The sequence below is a fragment of the Eimeria tenella genome, genomic scaffold (genome assembly GCF_000499545.2).
Source record: "Eimeria tenella Houghton genomic scaffold, Eth_scaff3, whole genome shotgun sequence".
In the NCBI taxonomy this organism is placed as follows: Eukaryota; Apicomplexa; class Conoidasida; order Eucoccidiorida; family Eimeriidae; genus Eimeria; species Eimeria tenella.
This window is the reverse complement of record NW_013542870.1, coordinates 971,777-997,462: the sequence shown is the minus strand read 5'-3', so window position 1 is coordinate 997,462 and position 25,686 is coordinate 971,777. Positions and strand designations below refer to the sequence as shown.

The 25,686-nt window shown below is 51.2% G+C and overlaps 1 protein-coding gene across 1 annotated transcript; it reads right to left on the bottom strand.

The window, feature by feature from the left end:
* Positions 1-177: 177 nt before the first annotated feature.
* On the bottom strand, positions 178-23,807 carry ETH_00020050 (uncharacterized protein; the record flags this gene model as incomplete). Its single annotated transcript, XM_013375869.1, has 20 exons — positions 178-541; positions 670-812; positions 994-1,139; positions 1,320-1,508; positions 1,817-1,954; positions 2,108-2,903; positions 3,036-3,272; positions 3,377-3,445; positions 3,960-6,069; positions 6,316-6,872; positions 7,097-7,528; positions 7,628-7,878; positions 8,136-8,248; positions 8,392-8,833; positions 8,979-14,784; positions 14,951-18,155; positions 18,290-19,215; positions 19,496-20,746; positions 20,911-21,611; positions 21,779-23,807. The coding sequence occupies 20 exons, from the start codon at positions 23,805-23,807 to the stop codon at positions 178-180; spliced, it is 19,905 nt and encodes a 6,634-aa protein (XP_013231323.1).
* Positions 23,808-25,686: the final 1,879 nt, after the last annotated feature.

Below are 25,686 nucleotides of genomic sequence, written 5' to 3'. Positions count from 1 at the left end.
CCCTCAAAATCAATAAGCACCAAACTGCACTGAAGACGGGAATTCAGGACTGCAAGTCCATTCCTCTTGTGCTTCCACAGGAAAACCGACTAGGTATCTGAGTTTCCTGCCACCTGCCGTGTCCGTTGCTAGATCAATTTGATGCAAACGGAGTGAGAACGGAATAGTATGTACCCATCACTGAAGCAACAGCTGTCTCAAAGAATTCATGATATGCCGTTGCAGTCGAGATTTTGAATACACAAGCTGCTGGTAGTAAACTCCCGACTCTCCCGTCCTACGAAGCTGCAGCACCACAGCATGGCGCTCTTTTGCAGTAGTGGTTCGAGTCCTCCCGCTGCTTTTATCACCGCTGTTGCTCGTAATGTTGCTGACTGTGCTGCAGTGACCAACAGCCAATAAACACGAAACTGGCGCAAGGAACAGAAGCTCTGCAGAGCTTCGCGCGTAGTACTTGAAAAGCAAAACATGATTCTCGGTGACCAGTGTGAGACACTGAAGGAGACGGTCCAGAGCGAAAAAGAGAATTGGTAGATTCTCCCTGAAACGAAAAGACGTACATGGAGGTTAAACATCCACTGCTGCATACGCTCTTGCCCGTGTGCTTTATGAGCGCCTCCCTCCAGATGCCCCAATGAATCACTTTTGCTGTGATGGTGTGCAGCTCACCAATACTGTCCTTCGGCTTCTGCCAGGATAGCTTTGGCTTTCGCCGCTTCGCTGTCGTATGCAACAAGCAGGCGTGTGTTTCCGAGGAGCAAACGGGGAAGACGAAATCTTGGGCGCTGTCGTCCTTCTACTTGGGAGGCATCCTATGGGAACGCAGCGCACTAATCACGAGTACGCAGTATTGAAGAGAGATCATTCGGTACTTTTCCGTCCATTCAGGGAACAAAAACAATCCATGCTCAAACAGACAGTATTTAGTGAGATAAGACTGTTTTTGATGGCCGTCGAGAAGAAAGAAAGCGAACACTGAAATGCTTCAATCACCTTAATGGCCTCAGCGGTTTTTTGAGCAAAGTCGAGCACTCCTGTTAGCGGTTTCACAAGAAAGCCCGCAATACCTCTCCCAGCACCGCGGAGCAACCCCTCAAAGCCGCCTTCTGCAGCTCCCCTAACCGGTTCCTCCACCAAACCTGCAGATTCACTCAAGACAGCGGGATATGGGGCTCCTAAGCAGACATCTAAAGAAAATGTAATGCAACACATGTGGCATGACTCACATATACAGCGAGGAACAAACTTGCTGCGGTGAACAGGGCCTACATCGCAAAGCGAAATTGCGACGGTGCCTGTTTTCTCTTGTCGAAGCATACCTGTAAAGCCGCCAGCAAGAGCTTTCCCAAGGGCCTCAACACCCTGTTGTAAACCCTCTTCCACGTTTCGTGCCTTGTGTCTGCCTTGCTTCTTCCTATTGCTCACGTAGACCTCGTCACAAGCAAGTGCTCCAAGCGAATCAGACGCGGCTCCTGCCATCCGACTAATGCCTCCAAATAAGCCATAGCCTGTGCACGAGGTAATTTGCACGAATCTGGGGGAGAATATGCATAAGCCACGCTATAAAAGAATAGTCAGCACACCAACAGATGCAGAAAAAGTAGACGCTGGCACACGCACGACCCAGTAAAAATGCCCCGATAGAAAGAAAGCCCACGAGCCCCAACACTGCCCGGCCGTAAGAAGGTGGCGATACACCTCCCGCTGTGTGCTCGTGCGAAGACTCAACGGACTGCGGCAAAATTATTGCCTACGAGCAGTGGTTTCCGCGCAGGACGGCAGCAGGTAGAAACCCAAGTCCCACCAGGCTCCTCACCAGTGTGCTTCAAGAAGTCTTCTGCTCCCCTAATCATTCCTTCGAATACGTCCCCACCAGTCTCAGCAGCTTCCCAGGGCTGCCTGGCCAGGGCGTACACACCAGCCTGGAGGTGTGCAAGCGATAAGGCAGGGTTTCCTAAAACAGGGGCAACAGAGAAAGCCTGGTAACATGATGCTTTGCTCTGAGTGGAATTAGGTAGAAACTCTAGACGGTGGAACCCTGCGAAGCTAAGTAAAGGTGGTTGTGTCGAGTAGTATTTAAAAACTTATGCAGTACTTCCCGACCTACCTAGAACATCTACAGAAACCAAAATCTTCGACAGATGAGATAAGAACTGCTGTTGATAAAAGTACCGCAGTACCCTTACGACATCTTCCAGCGAGAGAGCTGGCTGCTTGTGGTGCCTCATTAGTTGCACGATATGAGAAAGATCTTGCTCCGTCTGCGGCTGCTGCTTTTGTTGCAGCGCCTTAAGATCTTCAATAAGCTTCCGGCTTGTCACATGCAGCCCATCCACCTGGAACCGAGCATCTTCAAGGGAAGAAAGACTTACAACTGAGCGCTGCAAAGCGCTGCTGCTGCCGCCCGTGTCTGCCTTAAACGATAGGACAATGCACGTGCTATCTATCGTTAGCACCCGAAAAATATAGCGCCGTTGCCTTTGCTGCTTGAACTCCTGCATCTCCTTCTGGAAAGCCGCTTCTTCTTGGTTGCACAGCAATGGGCGGACAATCAGGGGAAAGGGAGCAAATGACACATTTGTTCTGGTGATCTTGGAGACAAAAAGCGCAAGGGGCGTTTCCCAAGTTCTGCTGCTTCTGCATGCCCATGCCATTCCGCTCTTCACAGAATAGTGGTGCTCCAGGCTTTTACTTTCCAACAAAGCACTCTGATTGCATAGAAGAGGCCAGTCTGCAGAAGCCAGAGACGTTTCTGTGTCGTCCCCGTTCTCTGGATCACTGGGTGCATTGCTGGAGTCTTGTAGGCTCATGGATGAAGTAGCAGCTGCCCAGGCAGACTGCCAACAGCTTATGGCTTCAGACCCTAGATAGAATATGTTTAAATCAATCTTGATGGTGACGGGCTGCAAGAAACATTGCAGACATATGCTAGCATGAATAGCGGATTGTTGCGCGCGATCAAAAAGTGTGCAAAGGGCCCTGTACTCGCGTCGTCACAGAAGTTGTGAGCAGGAGCTTATTGTATGCTGTCTCACCTGAAGCGACAAGCTACATTTGTCAACGATGACGACCCCACCATCATGACTACCGTAAAAGGGCTTTCGCTGCTGCAACAAGAATTGAACAAGGGCACCGGCATCATTTCTTTTTTCAGAACATGGAGTCTTCTTGATAGGTGACTGCGTCTTGATATCCCCGAGTTTATGACTCTTGTCCGTCAAAGTTGTTGCCTGTGGCAGTTGCAAGCAGTTGTTCTCTCCGCTGGGAGTGACCTGAAGAAACAGTAATATCGGTAAAAAATGCCGTGAAAAACAACAAGTCTACGAGACAACGCTTCAACACCCAGAGCATAAAGCGACAAGGTGATGTGGCCAACCTCGTTAAGCATAGGAGGAGCTCTTTGGAGCAACACCGGGTAGTACGCCTGCGAGTGCATGGAATCGATCTATGAAAGCAAACGCAAGCAAGGATCACACACAGCCAGAGATACGCCTTCACGTAGTAAGAAAAATTTGCAGGAGCAGGCGAAAATTAGGACACTGGGGGTCGCTGGCTTGTGGTGAAAAAGCATATAAAGTAATGCCCGCAGTAGAGATAAAATTATTACCTGCAGCTCCTGTATCCTGCAAGCAGCGGTGCTGTGGAAGGGACTCCAAAAACAAGCGGCTGACAAACCTTCGAATGTTACCAATATCAGCTCCTCCGGAAGGCGGAATGTCTAAAGTAAATGAAAAATTACGAAGAGTGCGAAACCTTCTAGCGTTGCTCTTGAGAATATACCATCCCCTCAAATGCGCAACGAGGAAGTCTAGTTTCACTCTCTCCGCGACTACGCAACTGTGAATTACACATTTTCAACATGTACAGTCCGCTGCAAATATAGGCTCATCAACCTGCCACAACTTCCCCATTTGAACTGAACAGTCTCCCTTCTCTTAGCCCTCGAAAGAGCTGCGTACCTGGCGAGACAGCGGGTCAGTGACGGGGCATTGGGATAAGACAGAAAATTGCAGGCGAGGAACTTCAACACGTAGCTCGAATGTTGGGGGATCAGGAGTTGGCCTCACTGGAAGCATCGTTGTCGCCTTGGCAATATCTTCCTTACCAGACTTAGCAGAAGCAAACACTTGTTCAGAAGCTGAAGCTGTCTTCTGGTCAGGTGCGTATGAGCCTGCAACTGTGCCAGAGAACCGGCACATTGAGGCGTATGACCACTCGGGCACACGGTCCGCGCCGTTGCTGGCTTCGCCGCTGCGAGAGCAGTCTTTCGTCAGATCCGTCGCAACATGATGGAGTTGAAGATACCGTGGCACGATAAGTAAAGAATGGATATCCACATCATCTGGAGAGACCGCCACATGGTCGATGTTCTTTTCTACCCGAGAAGAATGATCTATCCCAGATGAAACAGCAGTATTCAGCCGCACTGGTGTATTGAAGCTCTCGCTACACATTCGAGCACTGACGTCCTGTTTACTCTCCGCCGCATTTGAAGGATTCGCACTGGCTATCCCCAGAGTTTCGCCTACAGGGGCGATTTGCAAAAGGAGCCTCTCCTCGTGGCGAACAACTCTGAAGAACAGCCAGTTTGGAGACGGCTGTGACTGCAGCGGCACGACTCCCTGAACATTGGTGTCGAGAGGAATGCATGCAACAAACGGTTGACTCAACGAAGGTGAGTCCGGTCCGGGCAAAACTTCTTCGGGGTCTGCGTTGGATGTAGGTTCAGTTGTCGGAGAAGAAGGGCTTTCCTTATCCGGCCACTGCAACCACGGGTAGGAAGATACCTCTACACAAGGCGAGCAGCGATAATCATCCCAAGTAAATACTACAGTCTCCCCTGGCAGCACAAGTTGCGGGAGGGGCCACACAGACGACAGCCTTGCGTCAAGCGTTGCAGTCGACGTGTCTTTTCTGGCGCTTTTCTCTGCTGCGCACAACTCCTCTGTTACAGCAGATTCAAACCAGCACCAACAACACTGCTCAACCGCGACATGGCTGCTCGCAGCATCAGTGACACAATGTTGTTGTAGCTGGTAAGGTTTTCTTTCAGAAGCAGCGGCCTGAGCAATGAGAGCCAATCGGTCTAAAAGCAGCTGGACACCCTCCTCACTGGGAGCTGCAGATATGTGAACCGCATCATAAGAATGAAAAAGTGAAGCTCCGTTTTGCTGTCGTATAGTGTGCTGTTGTTCTGCCCGCCGCTGCTCCTCTAGAAGCATGTTTAGTTGTTGGGTTAAACCACTGGATATTCCCTCGCTGCTACTGTCATACTGACCAAAGCTCTTTGAGTCAACAAAGCTGCTCAGTTGGCGCTTTTCCAGATCTTCGCTCTTCGTTGCTGTTCCCCATAATTCAGCGACCGCTGCAGTAACAGAGTCAACCCCAAAAGCCGCGACCTGTGGGAGGCCAAGCTTTTGAGCCATCTCGGACGACCGGCGGCCCACTTGGACGGATTCACCTTCTGTTTGACTGCCTCTGTGGCGGCACTGGCGCAGCATCAGAGGTAACGCGGTGTCGTTGCAAATCAAGACAACGTCCCGGAATTCAAACTGCTCTCTTTGGATCGTCAAGTTAACAGTGCTGGCTGGGCCTGCTGTTGATTCTAAACGCAAGGACGAGCATCCTAGAGCGGCATAAGCCCGATTCATAAATTGTTTTGGAGGCTGCTGTCGACGGCGAGGTAAATTTCCAGAGGCCTTCACTGAAACTCCCCGACGCAAAAGCGCACCTAAAAAATCTTGTGGCGTCACCGTATGCCATCTGGCCTGTAACCTTCGCGGCGGTTGCTTGTGTTGATTCGGAAGGCTTTCAGCCCGGTTTTGGCGAAAGTTGGAAGATACCTGTTCTCCTCTGGCGGCGCTTCCGTGTCTTCTGAAGGCAGAAGGGGTGGCTCCCGGTAGCTTAAGAGGTACATTGGGTATACGGATGCACCAATTTTCCCCAGTACGACACACAGGAGAGTAGCCCGACCACGTGCTCCACATTGAGTTTGACGTGCTGTCGACACTTTCTGCTGTTCTCCCACGACTGCAACCTTCTTGTAACCAACAGAGGCTGGGCACCAGTCTGCAGGCGCAGCAACCATTGGCAAATGTGCGTCGACTAATTAAACATACGAACAAATCCACAGCAAGCTGGAAGTTCTTTTGAAAATATTGTATATCCCAGCAACGGTGAAATGTTGTCTTCTGCATTGGGTGCGTGCTTAGGCGCACATACATGTCGTTGTAGGACTGTTACCAAGGCGGCTAGCCAGAAACACTAAAACTATGCAAAGCTTCAATGAATCGCAGAATATCGCTGTATGCTCACCCCTGTAGCTGTATGGCTCGGATGCCGTAGTTGAACTGCCAGACAAGGGGCTCAGTATGCTGAGGCTGCAACTCCATAGTGAAGCCAAGAGTTTCTCGAGAAGCCCCCGTATTTCCTTCGAAGAAGCAGCTTGGCCGCGCTTGGCGGATTCTAATGGGGAAGTGGCACCGACTTGTTATTGTGTACATGGGAGAAAGCGTTAGCAAGAGCACAGGGCGTAGAAGAGGCAAAGGTGCCTCCAATATTGCAGCAACCACGTCTAAACAGGGCCCCCCCATCGAATTCTTGAGCGCAGACTCCAGTCTGGACGGCCTGGCAGCTTGGCTGCCTCTGCTTGTGTCCTTCGTGTCAGAAAGGCCTACCTCACCATTTTCAGAACCTTGAGGAGAGCTCGTGCAGTCTTGCTCTTCTTTTGAAACCATGCGAGGGCAAGTTTCGTAGGTCTGGTGCGGTGCTGAGGGGTTTGCAGCCACACTCAGCCTCCTGGGAAATTCCCCCCAAACGTCCAAGTATTCAGAGCAGCCTATCCCTTCAGCTTCCACACGAATGGAAGATGTCTACACGACGTCAAGGAACACAGACACAAGAAGCGAGAATGCAGATCCCGTCCCAAAGGCCTGGCTGCAAGATGTACTTCGATTAAACCACTGCTAGCAGAATCCGCTAGGATCACTGCTATAGTCGGACGAAAGCAGCGTTTTCTTTGTCAGTGGACAATGATATTCACTAACGTGACTGAACAGTCGACTACCACAGCATTTATGTGCAGATTAAACGTTACCGCCTTCAGGACTGCCTGACCCACACTAAAATCGAGAAGTCGTATATCTCCGGTGCAGTCCTGCGTGAGGATGCTGCGAGAAGAAGCTTCAAACTTCGGGACCTTGGACGGCTTTGGCTGCCTTGTGTCCCCCTGTAGGTCTACCGCAGCAGCCGCAGCTGACATTGCCTGCATCGCCCAACTTGCGCCTGTGGTGGTGTTACGACGAATGATACTGTACTCAACAGCAGGCCGCTTCTTATTTCTCTCCTCTGCAGAGTCTGGCTTGTCTAGCTTCCGTGGCTGTTGCAGCCACTTTCTTTGGAATGCCCACTGAATGTGTGACACCAGCCACACAGGGGCATGCAACAGCAAGGAGGGGGAGCGTCCGTCAGATTCACAAAAGATGAGCCACAGCTTGACAGAACAGGATCGCCTGTCCAAACACTCGACCTGATGGGAAGTAGAACATGGCACACCTAAAAGAGTAGGAGTGAAGCATGTTTGTTTGGGAGAAACCCCTGGCGAGAACAAAATTTTGAACTAGCTCACCTCTATAAAAGTTTCTCCTGCTGCTGTCTCGCCTGAAGATTCCTTCTTGAGGCTCTCAAGAATATCGTCCCTTACGCATTCTGCTGGTGCCTGACCAGCCCCTAAGTGCGAACCTACAGCTGCCGAAGGGCTGGAAAGCGTTTGTGAAGGAATACTTGATGAAGGGTTCCTCCGATGGAGTGGTGGTGGTTGTACTTGAGTCCGCTTTGACCACTGGCCTTCTGTCAGTGAGATGGAAAGAAAAGCCACTCCTGCAATCAACCACCATATGTTAACAAGTTGCAACACGCATCAAAGTGAGTATTTGACTAAAACCACTTGCGCCATGGCAAATACAAAACACAATACTGAACAACTGAGAGCAGCTTGCTACAACAGAGAACTATTCATCTGTCCCTGCCTGCTGGTTGACAAGAATATAAGCTAACTACAAAACCAAAATGATTATCATTCAAGGGCCTCCTGAGTTCCTTCAAGGCAAAGTAAAATAAGCGAGCTTAAAGCGTACCTGTTAAAGGGAGCGAATGCACACGTCGCCGCTCATTCAACTGGAGTATTCCCTCTGAGTCCTCGGGGGGATCTTCCCCAGCCTTCACGGGTAGCGGACATTGAACGCGATATCTGTAGGTATCGCCCAAATTCATTGGATCCATCTAAAAATGCCATATTTGGCAAAAATCTCGCATTGGTGCTCGTGAAAATCGAATGCATACTGCATCGTAGATCAAAGCAAGAAAAACATGGGGATGCCTGAGAAATCTCACCTGATGGGGAACGGGATGTTGCTTGCGATGCGCAGGGGAGCCTCAAATGACACTTTGAGCTGTATGCAAGAGAAAGACGTGTGGAAAAGCCGCTCCTGTCGGTAAGAGACCACAATATGGTAGTCAGGCCTTCGTTTCGTTGGGACATTCTGCACTTCTTGTTGCTCCAAAAAGCATTCTTCTCCAGTGCTTTTCGCATGCCTGCTTGTTTTGCAACTCCTGCCGGTGCTGCTAATGCAGGGGCTGCACCGCAATAAGTCGGTTTTCGACAGTTGCCTGTTAATTGCATCTCTCCTCGCTTCACTGGCTGCTTCATCGTGAGACTTTTGGTGTTGCTGGTCCTCGACAACCCGCCACAATGTGTCTAGACTTAATTCCTTAGACCATGTGAAAGTCGCCCCAGACAGCAATGGCCGGACTCGAAATCTTCCTGTGAAACAAACTGAGCAGTTACAGAAGTGGCACACAGAATTCCGACGTTAGACTGTGAAAACAGGGCATGCTAGAGAGATAATGTCATCACTGTCTGTTTCCTTGACGTGGTGCCTGCATAGTGAAACTTTTGGCACGGGCCCGCATAGGCTTACAGTTGACTGGTACAGCCAATGTTTCTCCGGGTTTTAGTAACAGAAGGCACTCATTTTTCTTTTTGTTTCCGCCATTCTCTCGAAGTCTCAGCTCTTCATCTTGCTGGCTGGGGCCAAGGGATTCAATCAAAGGCAATAACATAAGCTGAAGTGGAGTGCTGCAGGAGCTGCGAAGCACTACTTGAGATTGTACCAACAGCTGCTTCGTCCCAGCACTGGCGATGAGGCGGCAAATTACAAAAGGCACTGATTCCTTAACAGCTGACTTAGCAGGGGATGCTCCAGAAAGTGCCGTCATCTTCGTCTCTGGCAAAGGTTGAATGTAGACTCCGATGCGGTCGAGCGGTACTGGCATGCCAAGCATCCACTTCTTGGAGAAGCCGTCCAAAGATTCATTATTGTTCTCCGCCGCTCTACAAAACCCCTTCATCTTTAGAGTAGATCTACGTAGAGGCTGTTGTGCACCGAACTCCCCCGCAGCCTGATCAGCAAGCTGTAGTGCAACATGAGCAGTTGATGCTGTGCCAACAGAAACCCTCATTTGCGTCAACGCACGTTCTTCCGACGGACTCAGCCATTCCCACCGGGCAGCGGATTCCCAATTCTGGAGGCCGCTGTCTTCGGCTTCATGAACAGTGGAGGGAGAGGGTGGGCATGACGCGGTCACCGTGTCGCTTGACTTGACTGTTGGCGTGCTTATCGCGGATCCAAAAAATCCAAAAGGCGTTTTCTGTAGAGTAGGTCCAAAGTCCCAACATACAGGGGCTGCAGCTAAACTGCGTCCAATCTCTGCTTCGCTCGTGCTGCTGTTGCTATCATCACTGCTGCTATATTGCCCAGTTCCCCATGTGCTTCTGTTGTGGCGGTGGCACAACCGAAGAGTACGGGGGAGCCCGTATTGTTCTGCGTCGACTGCGCTAATAGTGCGCCTGCCAGAACCAACGTCTGAGTGAGCCGTTTTCGCAGCTGCTTCCTCGGGCAAAAGAAGGATTCCAAGGTGAAGTCCAGTCTGGTTCACAACATGGTAAGGTATGAAGACCTTGCCCCGTTTGGGGTCTGCTGCCTCCAGGTGTGGTCTCTGCTCCTGCTGGCAGCGGTCTTCATTCACTGATCCATCGGCTTCTATTTTAGATGCTGACTTTCTTGCATAATCGCGTACATGATCTACGCTTTCATGCATGCCTATTTGAGTGTCCTCAAATGGCGAACAGCCACTGGGTGAGGCCTCCAAAGAGCATGATGAGCATCTTCGATGAACCTTTAAACCAAGGTGCACTCCGAGACAATCATTCGTTCTCTCAACAGATGCTTGCGGCTCTCGTTCGTGGAAATCCTCTGGTTCCCCTGCGGAATGGCTTTCTATGTGATGCGAAGCTCTATAGCGCTGCTCCTGTAGCTGCCGGGCCTGCTGTTGATCTGAATCTGAAACATGTCGATGAAGGACTTGTGGACTTCTACGCCTCCTCGCAAGGCGGCCTTGACAGGGAGTGGTCCTCCGCGCTTGTCTGTGCCCTTCTTGCGGCTGTTGCATGTGGTGCGCAAAGTCACAATACCACTTATAGAGGCTCCCTACTACAGACTGCAACAACAATGGAGACAAGTTAGCTTCAATACTGCTCCCTGGCGTAGATGACAACAGAATACCCAAGTACCGCTCTGCAGTAGAGGTGGCATCGGGAGAGCATGCAAGTGTGCCACCGCGGTTCTCAGATCCAGCAGCCCCCTTGATTCCGGATTGGAGCACGAATGATTCATCACCTTCAAAGTGAGTGGTGACGCTGTCTGCGTCCCTGTGCAAGCTTTCCAGCCCCTGCCTCATGTAAAGTTGTGCGGTGGCAAGTCGGTCGGTATCGCTGGAGCCCTTTTGCTGTTGGTTTCGAAACATGCTTGTCTCACGATCTGCAGCGTTCTTCGAAGTGTGAGGAAGAAGACGACCCACTGAGTCTGTTGACTCGTCCCTTATCCGGGTCTCGCAGCGGCTGCTGCTGCTATTGCTAGGGTTCTTCGACAGAGGTGCTGTGCCGAAAGGAACCAAGAGACCCGGCTTCCGTAAGATTCCTTGGCTTCCCCCACGTCTGTGCAGGAACGAAGGCGGCCACGAAGAATGATGTTCGGACTCCGCGGTCCGGCCACCGCAGTGCCTTAGAGCAAGCGCCTGACTATCATCGTCGCAACGCGATCTATACGCGTATTGCATGAGTGAATACGAAGCTTCACGTATTACGAGAGCCAACGGTAGCGACTCCACTACCGGTTCAAACGCGACAGCGAGAGGATTAAAGGCCCACAAAAACAGCGAACCCTCCAGCAAATTTACAGAAGAGATCTGTTCTCGCTGAGGACGATGACGGAGTATGCCCAGCGCTTCTGTACGAAGAGGGGGCAAAACAGAGCACGCCCGAGAAAAACAACTGTCAAGCATCAATAGCTGCAAGAGAGGAGCTTGAAGGCAATCTAGGTGATCATTGAGGAGCGTAACGCGTAATAACGGTAAGCAGGCAAGCACACGGCTCTGTCGTGGAAACGACGGGGAAGTGTGCAAATTTCTGCTTGCGTAAGGCGCTGGCGCGTTTGGCCGCAGATTCGAGTAAGTGCCTCGCCTGCCCTCCGTGAAAGCTGCACGTTGAACGGAGGACGAAGTGGAGAGTCCCTCTGTGACTACAGAAGGCGTCGGATCACTCTCCACGTACTGCTTCCGACTGAGCCTCTGGCCCCTTGCTAGTTGCTGTTTCAGAGCCAAGCCGTGGTGGAAAAGCCGCAGGAAAACGGCCACCTGTCTTTCTCTCCTGCTTTGCTGCTCTTCTGCCTGGCGTATCTGCTGAGCAGCGCACCTGCAAATTAAGAGGCAGTCCAAGTACGAAAGCTCCAACTCACATGGGCCAACGTGTAGAACAGTATGCTCCTGTGGATGATGGCAACAGCAATCGCAGATCCGCCCCAAGGACCCTGTATCCACTTTGGCGCTGCTCGATCTCATGGCCTTCGTGATGCGCGAGCAACAGCTGCTATGCACGCCTATGCTTTCAGAAGCATTTTTCGAGGCGCTGTTGGAAGCAGATTTCGAAGAGATTTTCAGTCCATGAAGCACTCCACCTGAGCAGGATTCTGCTTGGCTTTGGTGGGAAAAAGTAGGCGGAGTGGATATGTGACTTAAATGAGCACTAAAATCACTGCATATGATCCGTGCATTACTCTGTAAAAGCACTCTTGGAGCCGTTGAGTCTGCTGCCTTTGAAGCATCGACAGGTCGATCAACCGGTCCAGAAATCTTGCATTTAGTGTGGACTTTGGCGAACTTCTCAACAGGCGTGTCATTTGCAAGTGTACTTCTGTCAGCAGTGTGTTGGACCAAGACGGTGGCGACGTCCGACGCATTTACGTACGCTTCCACTTCTGCCTGCGCGGTAGCACTCCTCAGCTCGTCAAGCGCCACCTCGCGCACTCCAAGCACTTGAAGGCTTTGCTTTGGAAATGCTTCGGATGCTGCGCCTGTACGTTTACTACCAGAGTTTAATCGCCGCAGACTTCTCCAGTGCCGTAGCTGTAGGTGCTTGTGGCGTCTAAGAAAGTCCGTCGTGCTAGCGTCCATTTGTTGCAGCGGCTTACTGTTGCGTAAGCATGTAACCGTCGCCTTTCGCAACAAAATGTCAATACCTCGGATGCCCGGGCAAAATTTGTCTGGTAGGCTACCTGGGGAACTAGGCTGGGCTTCCCTGAGAGGCTCCTGCTGCTGAAGCAACGCGCCACCAGTTTCCTTTTCCTGAGCAGATGCTATATTTGCTCTTACAGCTCCCCACAACGTTCTGTCGCCAGCGCTATCACACTTCCAAAGATGCTCAAAAGCACCAGAAGCAGCTGATGCGCCGCCAGAGGTGTTACAATGCGCTATGGGGTCTAGAATATCATCTGCACGTCTCCGCACATTGACTGAACCACGAAGCAGCACGGAGCCGCTCTCATACTCGGTGCCATCCACAGGCAGAAGTACTGATGCTTCAGACAGATATATCACTACGTCTTTTGATGTCAGTTGGAGAGGCGGAAGCATTGTCTTCTGTGACGGTGGCACGGCTGCGCAAATGCCGAAGAAACCTGACTGCTGAAGATTATGTCTATCGTCAATTTCCGACTTTTGTAGTTCGCTGTTCTCGCAGGAACTGGCAACGCCTTCAGAATCGGTTAAGCCGTGTTCTACATATGCGCCCAGAGCATCTTTACTGCTCTGACTACTAAGCCCTGACGCAAAGCGCTTGACTGAGGCGAAGGAAGACTGGCACAGGGCAAGAGCTTTGCTTCCAAAATGAGTGAGGTGAATATCTCTTCGGTCGTCTCCGGAGACAGAAAATGCATCATGGCTAGCAGTCCTGGCAAGACTGTTACTGCGTGCCCAGACTGCGGGATCAATGTTGCTTAGTTGACTTAAAGCATGGCGGCCACTGATGGTGCCTAGCTTTTTGTCTCCAACTGCAACGCATGATGCATCGTTGAGTTTTTCTTTATCGCTTCCCCTTCTGCTAGTTCCTCTGTGCATCCATCGCCTTCCACCGGGACAGTTGAAACAAACTTTCCTGGCAGAACAATAAGGTGGCTCACTGTCAAAAGTAGCCTGACTATCGTCAGAACTGGACTGGGCTGGGTGCGTGATGTCACAGCTCATGGGCCATACCACACGGCTCTGGTGATTTGCACTTTTCCAGTTATTCCCCTGTATCATTTCTGCGCCTCCGCCGGTTCTGAAGGCCGCTGCATGCCGATGCACTGCGCCAGTTGTTGCTTCGTAATCGGAAAAGAAGCCAGAAATACGAGTGATTAAAGGCAAAGTTAAGACACACCGGGTTCTTTCAGACGATAATGAGATGCGCTGTTGTTTCCTCTGGCGCTGACGTTGTAGTAGCAGCCGCTGAACCATAAGGAGTCTCTCTTTAGCCGTCAAATTTCGACATTCTGGGATATTATGCACTACGTCGTCGAGCAGCGGTGTCACTGGAGCTGCTGTCGCCCATTTGCAGAACACGCTCAGCTCTGCCTGCTGTGGCATCAACAGTTTGGGAAGAACTCCATCCTGACCCTTCTGTTGCGGCGAATGCTGCAAGCCACAGCGGAATAGAGGAACATACTTTCCACTAAATGATGGCATTTCGACGGCGGCATCCCTTGAGTCAGTTCGGTCTGCAGTTTTCGAAGCCTTACAGCAAGAAACATGGCCTTGGCCAGGGGCAGTGGCAGCACGGGTCTGCGTAGAAGAACGAGAGGTTGGTTCGCATTCCTCGTTCTGTATGTCTTTCATCTGATCTTCTAGATGCAATGGGTCAATCCATGGAGTCGTAAAAGCCGTCAATAGAGGGTGCTCTTCCTGGCGTAGCAGCCTAGGTGAGTCCATTGGTAGCTGGCTTGCTGACCTCTCTACTCGCTGTGCGTCCCCTAAACGGCATCCAAATGCACTGGTTTCGGAGCCCAATGATTTGTCACCCATTTGTACGGCTGCCGCAATGGATCCTGATTCCGCCCGGCGAATGCTTTCTGCTAGGGGCTCCAACTGCTGCTGTAAGAGCCCCAGAGGGCATGTGCTATTCGTGAAAACCACCGAAAAGGGAAGAGCCAGGTCCGGAGAAAATACGGTAGATGAGCCAACTCTCATTCCTAGGAATGTCCCTCTGACTGGAGGGGGTAGTATACGGCGAGTTTCAGACTGATATTCGCCGTCCCGCTTCTCGTGGTTGCCCTGAGAAGCTGAAGACGTAGTGCTTACCAGCAAGCCCACTTGCTCGGCCTGGCGTGGAGGCAACTGAAGCGATCGAAACTGTGCCTGTGAAAACACAAAAATGGCAGAAACACGTTAAGTCCTGTCTGGACCTCATGTAACACATACAATCGAACCCTCCTTGTACGTTAGGAAGACAGCAACCCGGCCACGTCTGACAAGCTATCTCGCCACCAAGAAAGAAGAATTACCATTAAATGTCGAATCTTACTCTCAGGCGCGTCGCATGAAGCAGTAGAAAAGGTCTTCGTTGAGCACACTCGATCCCACCGAAAGGCGGGAGGTTACTTCTCGGACAATTGTCACTGCAAAACTTTGGCCGTCGTCCTTGGTTTTGCTTCAGAGCCCAAATGCGGCTCCTAAAAGCGCCACATTGCTTCCGCAGCAAGAGGGAATACTTCTTGACGGGGTATTCAAAGGCAGCAAGGTGCACCCCTTGAACAACTAGTTCCAAGAGATACGTCTCATGTCCCCACTCCTCTAAAAGCTCCACGAAGTCCACCTGCGGCTCCAACAGTCCCTGCAGCGTTTGTTGCTCCTGCAATCGTTGCAAAAGTATTCCCGTTTTACCGTACTTGTCGGAATCTATTGTAGACCTCCCTTCTGGTGTCAGTGGGTATTTGGGGAAGCACTTCTCAGCCTTTGATTCCGTGTCGCAGTCTGCGTGTTGTACTTCTTGGATAGTCTGGTGGTTTCCACTGCGTTCACGTAGGCTTCCTGCCTGCGGTTCAAATACTGTATGCTTTGATGAAGTGTAGTGATCTCTGGTGCTAAAATTGTTTTCAAAAACTTCAAAAATGAGTCTTAGTGCTTGTGCGTCAAGGCTAACGGGTAGCAGTCCTGCCTCCACTCGTATCCAATGGGACGAAGAACGCATCAACGCCGGTCGTAACACGCGGACCATAAGGTCAGCGCTACCGAAAAGGTAGCTTCCAGGGGAGCCAGAGGCCCTGCAGGTGGACTCTGAAGCTTCTAATGGTGTTATTGTAGGGACTCCAAACGTGTCGACGTCCGGCGCCTCGGCTGGAGGCAGGGCATCCAGTGAGTCGCGGCTGGCACAGCGGCGGCACGAACCTGACCGAAATTCCGCACCAGAAGCCTGTTGCTGACGCAGGGTTGTTTGCCCCAGTGACGATTGTGCACAGCAGTCGACGTTGGCAAAGGCTTTCGCTCCCTCAAAAAACACGTTGATGCTTTCAACAATTCCGTGCTTTCTGCTGAGGCGCCAGGAGTTCGTCACTGTGACACTGTCGAGAAGACAGATGATTTGCCGAGCACCAACCAGATTCGAGTTCTCTGAATCCGTAATCCAGTTTGTGCAATCGCTGCAGGCGCCAACGTTTCCACCCGCTGCTCGATCTCTCCTGCGATAGCAAGAATCATCTACTACGCGATGCTCCGTAGTACATTTGCAGTATGAATAGGTTGGAGGCCAAAAAATGGCTCGAGTACCGCTGGATTTACAGGCTGCCGGCAGGAGTAAACGGGGACATGAGAACCGCACTTCATAGTGGAAGACATTGAACGGTAGGGTTTCCGGTAACAAAAGGCGTTGTAGCATTTCTTCACCAGTGTTTCCTTCTTCAATGCCTTGCGTTTGCTGCTGAAAGAGCGGCGTCATGCCGAGAATTGATCTTCCTGCATCAGCAAGCAAGAAAATGTGCTGAAGTCCTTCGTTAGGGACTATGAAGGATTTTCTGTCCAATGCACCGCTGTTAGTGTCCGCACTCTGCCCATCGCCCTCCGCTGCAGGCAGAACAAACGCCCTTTTATTGGCTCCTGCCTCGGACTTTAGAAAGCTACGCCTCGCTAGGTCTTGTAGAGAAGGTGAGTGCTGAATGGGCTTTGGTGCAGCCTCTGGGGGGCTTGATCTGCTCGCAGGCCCTCTTGTTTTCGAAGAATTTGGTGATGGCACATGCGAAGAGATTAAAGTGCCGAAGAAGTCCTCTATTAGCCAATTAAACAGTCTCCAGAATTGGTAGTGTACATATGTGACACGATAAGTCCCTAGTTCAACCTTCAGGCTTGAGCTGAGTCCAGAAAACTCGGGTGACAATGGATGCATCGAGTCAAGAGAAACGCTAAAGGCATTATCGCTGCCAGGAACCACACCAATAACTTCCGTTGTTAGTAGTCGAATCCTGAAGCGGAATCTCTCATCGATGGACACTTCTTTCGCGCTACATCCGAGGATCCCACAGCAAGCTGCTTGCACAGGTTGCACGCTGGCGCGGCGGGCTTGCTTTCTGGCTGAAACGCAGTTCGAATACGGCCTATTTTCGACATTAGGGACGACACAGTGCAGCGAGAAATCCCGCATACTAGCTGTAATCTTGGTTGAATGACGATGCAGGCGAAGATTCATGGAAGCTGCTGACAAAGCCGCCGTTGCCAAAGGTGGATCAGCGCCACGGGAACTCCACAAAATATCCACATTCTGAAACTTAACTTTTATATCTTGCAAAACTGGGTCACTGTAGGCTTCTGCGGCATATTTTGGTGGGGCATCGTCTCCTACCTCAAAAGGGGTCTTTGCACTTTCTCCCTGACGGCTCTGAACTTCCTCGCAGCCATCCGCAGAGGCCGAAGTTTCGAGCTGAAACTCCTGCAGACACTCAGTGGCCTTCCCGGCGAGTCTGTAGTCCTGTGGAGCGCCCTTAATGTTTCCAGTTGCTTTGTGGCTGTCGTTGCCGATGACGCTGTTTCTGTTTATGCTACCGGACTGCCATGCAGGCGCCTTCAAAAAGCGCAAGAGCCAAGAGACTGGGGTGGGGCGGAAATTGAGTGCCATCGGGCGCATAAAGAACAGGGAAGCACAAGAGTACGAAGTGGCCGCTGCTGAGTTCTTGCACATACCGCTGGATAATTCGAGTAGTACGCTTGGCGCTTGTTGACTTATGCTCGAAGGGTTAAAGTATGCGATTGTTGAAATATTGCCTGATGATGGTAGACGAAGTATGTACCGATTCGGGCACGCCACAGGAAAGCATGGCTGTTCGAGAAGCAGCTGGCTCATCTGCAGTTGCTGAATAGTCATGGTATTTCTGCTGTTGAAGCGTCCACGCACACTGATGGCTCGAAGCAGCAACACATCTTCTACAGCTACTTGGTAATCTCTCATGGTTGAACTTGACTCGTTCCAGTCTATTCCTCGCGGCATATCTGCATTGTTGTTAAGATTGTTAAGAAACACAGTCATTTTCTCACACTCAACAGAACCAGAAACGTATATTGGAATGATGCCACTGGCTTCAGTGTGCCCATCTGCCCTTTGGCTTCTGCTGAGTTCTGTCCTGGGGCCACCAGCCGCCGCTGGATCCGAGACAGTTCTTCTGCCGCAGCTTGAGTCCACACATCCCCTGGATGAAGTGGCGGTCTCCCTCCGCAACAAGGTTGTTTTGAGGAAATTGATGGCACTGCAGGCCGTAAAAAGAAGCAGATGCAACTTTAAACATATAGTTAGTTGAAATAGATTTTTTGAAGTTGAAAATACACCAAACCGTGGCAGTGCTACTTTCGAATCCACAGAACAACATCAGCGTCCTCTCACCTCAATAAAGTAGCGCATCCGTAGTGACTTAAAGAGATCTCGACCTCGCTAAAATTTCCATTTATGTCTACTTGTACTTCGCAGCGCAGCTGTGTTTGCCTGTCGCTGGCTCGGATGCCATACTGTTCCGGCCGGTGATGTTTCTGTTCCTGTAATGAATTCTGCGGCATCATTCCCTGAGTTTCCGTTTGTTTCTTCTCTGCTGTGTCACATCCGCGGTACGGATGGCAACCGACCGCAGTGGTGGAGGAGCTGAAAAACTGTGTTTGAAGCTGCTGCTGCTCCTTGAGAAAGCGGCTCAACTTGCGAGGCAGGAAAAGCTCCCTGGCATCGTAAACGTCAATGTGTTTTACCTCTACAACTGCCCTAAACTCGGAGGGGAGAAGGATGGGCTGGGCGACACCCTTGATCCCCCGGGGTAAAGAATGCTCTGTCTTATCCATGGGGCGACTCCTGGATTCACCGGACTCACGATGCCAAATTTTCCTTCTATGCCCACCAAATTTGTATTTCTGGGACCGGGACAAGTGCTCCCAATGACGTTGCTCCCTGCTTGACCTCTGAGAGGAGCACCAGGCACCTAGGCCACTTCTGCTCCTGCTTGAGTCATACGACTGGAGCGGCTCCAGTTCCTTCTTCAGCCGCTCTAGATCGCTATGGAATAGTATGTGGGAATCTCTCAGCAGCACGCCATGGTAGGTGATAACGCTGACGCGTCGCAAGACGCGAGCGCGCGCTGTGGCAGGAAAACAGGAGGCCTCTGTTGCCGGAGCCCCAGCAGCATGCGATCCTGCTGTTGAAGCAGTAAAGCGGTGGCCATACCGTTCATGGAAAAAGCTGTCGAAAAACTCAAGGTTGATTGACTCAGCATCATCTTCCTTTCCGCCAGTGGGCTGTAGTAATTGCTTCCGCTGCGCGCTGCAGACCTGCGTTTCATGCACGAATGTCAAACGAAACCCTACAAAGCGTTGTAAGCGTCCATCCTGCATGCAGCTCCACTAATAGGCGGATGAAGTAAAATCGGAGAAAAAGCGTTGATTCAGAGCATAATTCTACGGATGTTGCAGCTTACAGGCAGTACCTCTTTGATAAGATGAAAGGGGAAGCCAGCCTGATGTGAGATACTACAGTACCAGATTCAAGTTCAGAAAGAGCACAATGGAAGGGGCAAGTAAAAAGGGGAAAAATACAGGCCATTCTGCTTACTCTCAGCTCTCCAAGATGACACAGCACGGCCCTTCCCTCCAAGGCGGGGGCGATCACTGTTGGGGCCTCTATACAAACCGCATATCGCAGCAAAGCGCTCTCACGAAGTTGCTGCTGGCGTTTAGGAGAAAGAATCAGCTGTCTTTGCGGACCCACACAGCCTGCTGTCACCTGGAACCCAAGAAAGCCGCCACGAGCCTCCCTAGTGCATGTGCAATCTCTCTTCGTGGTTCCTTTCAGGTGCAAAAGGCTGCATTGCTGCGAGAATGCAGCCAAGGCTGTTTCTGCAACAGCAGCAGTAAATCGTTCTTGGATAGTTGCCAATCCCCCCAAAGCCTTTGGATCAAGTATACAAATGAGTCGACGGATCGTAAGAGACAAGAAGTTCGAGTCGCGCCCATCCACTTGCCCCTCAAACACAGTACCAACGCAATTCTGTGCAATTTGCACCGATAGCAATGCCTTATCTCCAATCTTATTGTCCTCAAACATCAGAGTCTGCTCATTCTGAAGACCCCTGCATTTGTAATTGATCCTCAGGTAGTCTACGGAGACGCTTCCAGTTACCTTATCGTCGCCAATGAGGCCATCCACACAGACTGGGCCTACGTTGCACACTAAATAGTTGTCTTCTGTCTGCTGTGACTCCTTCTGTTGCTGTGGAGGAAAGCGCTGTTGTTGATTCAGCTGCAGTTCAGTCTCTCGAAGCGGCTGTACGTCCGTGCAGAAGGTGACGGAAACAGAGCGCAGCAGCACGGAAGCTGACAACGTGTGAGCAGCTTGTGCGGAAGTGGAGCGAGGGTGCGCTTCGCTTTGCGGATTAGTTACCTCAGCTGAAGTCGCCGCTGCGGCTGCTGGTGGGGTATCTTCATGTGACGATTGGGACTGTCGCGGGGGTTGAAAGTCCAAGCAGTCGTAGAATATTTCATCGGCCTCCGAAAGATCAGAATCTTTGCGTGGGTCTTCTTTCTCGGCAATGTTCATAGCGCAAACAGCGGGCTCCACCTCTGTTACCGGAATCGTGGGGCATTCACGGCCCTCCTGTCGCGCGATTTCGGAATTGGCCCTCCCACCGTATGCAGTCAACCCTTGAAGTTGAGGGAGCCTATGGCTTGGTTCTTCTTTTCTGTGGCTTCTTTGAGGTGAATGAGTTGTGCTTGCGGCTGGGAGAGGTAGCGTTGCTTGGGATACTGCTCCTTGTTCTATTTGAAGCACTGAAGTGCTGTCGCCTGCGAAGCGCGCAGTAGCGGGCTGAAAACCGAATCACAGCAGCACCAACAGCACACGTCAGCGCCATGGGAACCAATACTGTCACCAAACAACTACGGAGTGCGTAACTCAAGCTAGATTACTAGAAGCATTCTAGCAAAGATGCAAAGCGCTCCGCTCGAGCCCGAAGCAAAGGCAGAGGGCACCTGAGAACGAGCATCGAAAAAGTAATCAAACTCTCCTGGCGGCGCCCCCTCTACAGAACTTCCCAGCTGCTCATGCTGCCGGTTGTTTTGCCACTGCTGCTGCAGTTCCCTCCCCTGTGTCTTCCGCTCTCCCCGCTCCTGGTGTCGTCGATGCTGCAGCCTATTCTGATCTAAGATCGCCTGCAGAGAAAGCGGAGGCACGGACGGACGAACAGAGCAGCCCGTTTTCCGGTCACTAAGGGTTGTTTCATTGGAGCCAACGGCTGCTGATGTGTTTCTCGTAGCTCCTGAGCCTTGTTGCGACCTTCTTTTCCCCCAAACAGGGAGCCAGTGTGCCCAGGTCTTCCCAAGGGCTCTTCCTGTCACTTCCGCTTGCTGCTCCACGAGATCCTGCCTTGCTGCTGAATGAGCTTGTAGGAGGTGTGGTAGCGGTAAAGTGTTTGCCAGGTGAAGCAACTGTTCTTCTTGCGTCGGTGTTAACGTGCCTTGCAGCTGCAGGCGTCGCAGGCAGCGATACTTTTCGGATTTTTCGGCGCATAGGCGCAACTTAAGGGTCTCTTCGACAGGCAAAAGTCCCTCCGTAGACACGGTCGCTTGTGAATTACTGGTGTAACCGTTGCGCGCGGTGATGCTCATCTCGCGCTGCAAGCGGCAAACCGCACGAATCGCGAATCGCCACCAAATTCCGGGATTTCCGTGCACTGAACACACATGTAAAGGAGAAGAAATTACAAAAAACTACGGATCAGCATGCGCACATACAAGTTGGTGAGAAGGAGAGCTGGGCTGGTCTTGCATGAGTGTCTTCCTTTATCCTGCTACCGCTCTGAGTTTGTCATCCTCATGCTTTGTTCGCAAGATCACTGACCAGTGCAAGATGGCGCGAATGGTCTTACAAGGCTGAGGACAGCCTCAGCTGTGTCAATGGCTCTGCGGTGCTCCTCAAAGCTTGCTACCAGCCATCGAAGACCCCGAATGCCTGCAGGGTTAACAGCAAGTTGCAGGCTCTCCGAATCGACTGTAGCGATATAGGCAGGGTCTGTTGTTGTAAAGAGCTTCCCTTGACTAAATGCTGCCTGGCAATTATCCATGAAGCTCCCGTTGTCCTCCCGTACTGCAACGCCCTCAACTCTGCTGCTGCTCCTGCCACTGGGAAGGTTGCCTTCAAGCAGGCCCTTCTTTCTTAGAGATATGTATACATTCACAGGAGCCAAAAGGCACCTGCTGTTTGTGCCCGTTCTGCGACATCGGCGCTGCTGTCCAGTAGGCGAAAATTTGCTCGTTGAGGAGAATCGACAATCTACTTCGCGCTGTCGACCTTCTTCAGACTGCAGCTGCTTTTCTTCTTTGCGCCCTGAGCGGGGATACTCATTTTCCTGGCGATATAACACTCGAGAAGCGCGGAGTTTCTCGATCATTTCAGTTACACAGCAAGTGTGCGGTGCCAGCAGAAGCAGCTCATTTTGAGTGTAAGAGGAGAAGCCTCTGACATTAAACTCACTGCAGAAGCTGTCTTTATTACTGCTACTGTGTCCCTCAATTCTGCCACCTTCAAACAATGGTTCTGTAGTGGCTTGGTGAAGAGAAGCTGCTGCAGCTTCCTGGATCCCTCGTTTCTCCTGTTGTTCTTCCCTTCTCATGCTAGCGCGTGGAACATTAGACTCCTCAGGTGGGACGGTGCGCATACGCAGCTCCTTAAAATGCAGCCCTAAAGCGAAAGCTGCCCTAGTGCAACTGCTGCTGCTCGTTTTGGAAAGGGGAACAAGGCATTCGACACGAATATGCAAATTAAGGACTTCTACAGAGGCCCACTGGATATGGCGGTCGATCCAGTGGGATATCACACCAGCCACATTTGCTGAAAGGCCACTAGGCTGTAGCAGTTGTTTTTGCTGTTGTTCGCTGTCTATACTATGAAGCAGCGATCTCCGCCTGCGAAGCGCCAATCCTAGTAACTGGTCCCTCGACCATTCCGTTGGTCTCGTTGGTGTCAATACAACAATGACATCCTTCAGAGAAAGAAGCAGAGAACCTGAATCTTTCTTGCTATCGTATTTGTTCCGCTCATCTGGTGCAAGTGGTGTCGTCGAGGAACAAGCCGGAATCCTCTCTGTTGTCCATGAACCTGAAGAGGTCGTCGTGTCTTTCCCGACGGACGCCGCAGCTGCTACAGTGAGCGCCCCCTGTTTCCCCATTTGCAGTTGAAGGTCACCTATGCTGCAGTGCAGCAACTGCAGAGGGGCTCCCACGAGTGATGTAAGCTCCTGCGGCTGCAGAGAAACACCGCTTAAGGTCAGCTGCTTTTTAGATATGTTTACTCTGACGCTTGCCGCAGTGGCACCCCGAAGCGCAGACGGGAGGACCCATGGCAAAAGCTGCCGCAGAGCAGCAGATAGCAGTTTTGACAATACAGAGGAGGTGCGGCTGTCTTCTTCATTAGTTTTGGGGGCACTCTCGGGCATATGTCCTGTCGAAGCTGCCGCAGCCAGGACTGCTGACATGGCTGCTCCGACATCATGCTCCTGCTTTAATTCCTGCTGTACACGTCCGGCCGCAAATAAATCAATTACTTCATTGCAATGGCCAGCATGCATGTCAGGTCCTACAATTTTGCCTGTTTCAGTTGCTGTAGTTGCTTCCGCTGGCGTGATTTCGGTAGGTGCAGTTGCTTGTTCTCCGCCTGATTCTGCAGCCTCTGTTGGTTTTGCGTCATCATTTGCCGCACTTTCTTCTCCTCGTTCTGCGTTTAGAGATTCTGCACCGATTCCAGTGACGGTGTCTGCCGTACAGCGTGCTTTGTTGCCAAAGCCTGCGGCAGCCAGCGGCTGGCTGTCTGGATGCTGTTCGTCGGCTTCCGTCTGCCCATGTCCCTCAGTATACATCTTTGCCACAGGCATTCGGGCGTCCCCGCATTTTGCAGAACTGCAGGGCCGTGTCACAACCTGGAAGGGGGTGGGAAGGAGGTCGCTCGAGGTAGTTGCTCTTTGATGCTTCAAGTAGATGCTGAATTCCTGTCTTTTGTGGCGGCAGGCAACTAAAATACGCCTCTTGCATTCGGTACTTCGCAGCTTCAAGTGACAATTGCAGTGGCAGCAGCACCTCGTGCACCAGACTGTTTCACCGGTGACAGAAGCCAACCTGGAAGGCCCCGAGTTTGTCTGAAACCAAAAAATGATGCAGAAGGCTCACACCACGGTCTTGATTAAATTCTTCCCTTAGATTTGCTCAGCCGAGTACTCCTAAATGCTGGCTTCTCTTTGAGGCGCGCTAGCTCGCTGCAAGCTGCTTGAGGTGGAGCCCTTTGAGTCTTCTTTCCTTGTTTGCATCCCGAAAGTGCATAAAGAAATGCGAAAATTGTCAAGAAAAGTCCCAGCACGGTGTACAAAAGAAAGTGGCTTTCCGCCCTGGGGGTCTGGCGCAGCCGAATCGACGTGACGTATGCCCAAAAGGCAAAAGTAACGCAACGCTTCTCTGTTTTGACAATGAAACACTCTCTCATTCCCCAAATCAGAAATGTAGAGGCTTTATTCTCAAGGGTGCGGTCTCTGTCAAAAAGAGCGGGGCCCCCCCAGGAGCACAAGGCGCTCGCTGTTTGCTGCCTGTGTATATGTCCCCAAATTTGCTACTGCAAGAAGTGAGCGGTTCATTTTCATGACGTAACAACCTGAGCAAGTTGAGAAATCGAAGGACTAGTGAATTCCGGGCACCAGTAACTGGGGGCGCATTCTGCGTCCCAGCATATGGCACACTTCGTTTACACGTGCTGCCCCAATCGATTGCACTCATGCTCTTGCGATCCAACAGCGACATGTATTTCCAGTTAACGCTACTTGGCAAATCTGATGTAGTGTCTTCAGCATAGAGGTTTGGGTGAAAGCCCTTCCTTTTTAGAGGAACACAGGGTGGGCCGATATTTCTCACTCAGGGTCCGCAAAGGACGGCTTCTTTTGAGTGTTCTGACCGTGTTCACGGCAAACAGCCCAGTCCAGCATCGAAAAAGGAACATTTCGAATGCGGCATGATGCCGCCGACAGACGAAAGCGGCATGGTTAGACCGTGTCAAATACTGGGCATAGACACCAGAGACTCAAGCGCTTGCTTTTCCCTTCTATACGACTACAGGTTTCATATGTATTGTTCCCCGAAACCAATAACTCATCTGGAAGATGATGCGACTGAAAAAGTACCTCAGGCTTGAGGGGAGAGATGTAAATAGGCTTTCTTTTTCCCCCAGCCACGTTCCACGGACAGGTTTGCCGAGCTAGGGGCTCCAGGATTGGCTCGTGCATTCAGATTATTTCGGCCAATGTAGAGCACTAGGTAGTATTATGCAGAGATTATACAATGCGAAGCTTGAGTGTTTCGCTTCGTGTACATGGGTTACCAGATATCTTGAAAGTTCGTGCACTTGGTGCTAAACATATTCGAAAAACCCGGTACAGTGCTACCTTCAGTTTTATTTGCCCGCACAGTATCGCAATAGTGTCCATAGCAGGTAACAGCTGAGCATGAGGCTGCATCGCTAATGATGATGTCCGCTAATGATGGTTGATATAAAACGAAATGATGACACATTGCCTCATCCTGTTCGTTGTTAGAAAAGTAATAAGCAACTGTTAGGCATTCGTTGGTGAACAAGGCCTTAAGTGGGTGAACGCGAGTTGTGTCGCTTCTTCGCAGAGGCTTGCATATTAAGTAGAGGTAGACTCACGTAGGCAAACGCTGGCATCGGGATGCTCATATGTGGGACTGAGAGTAGCACAATCGCGCACCCTA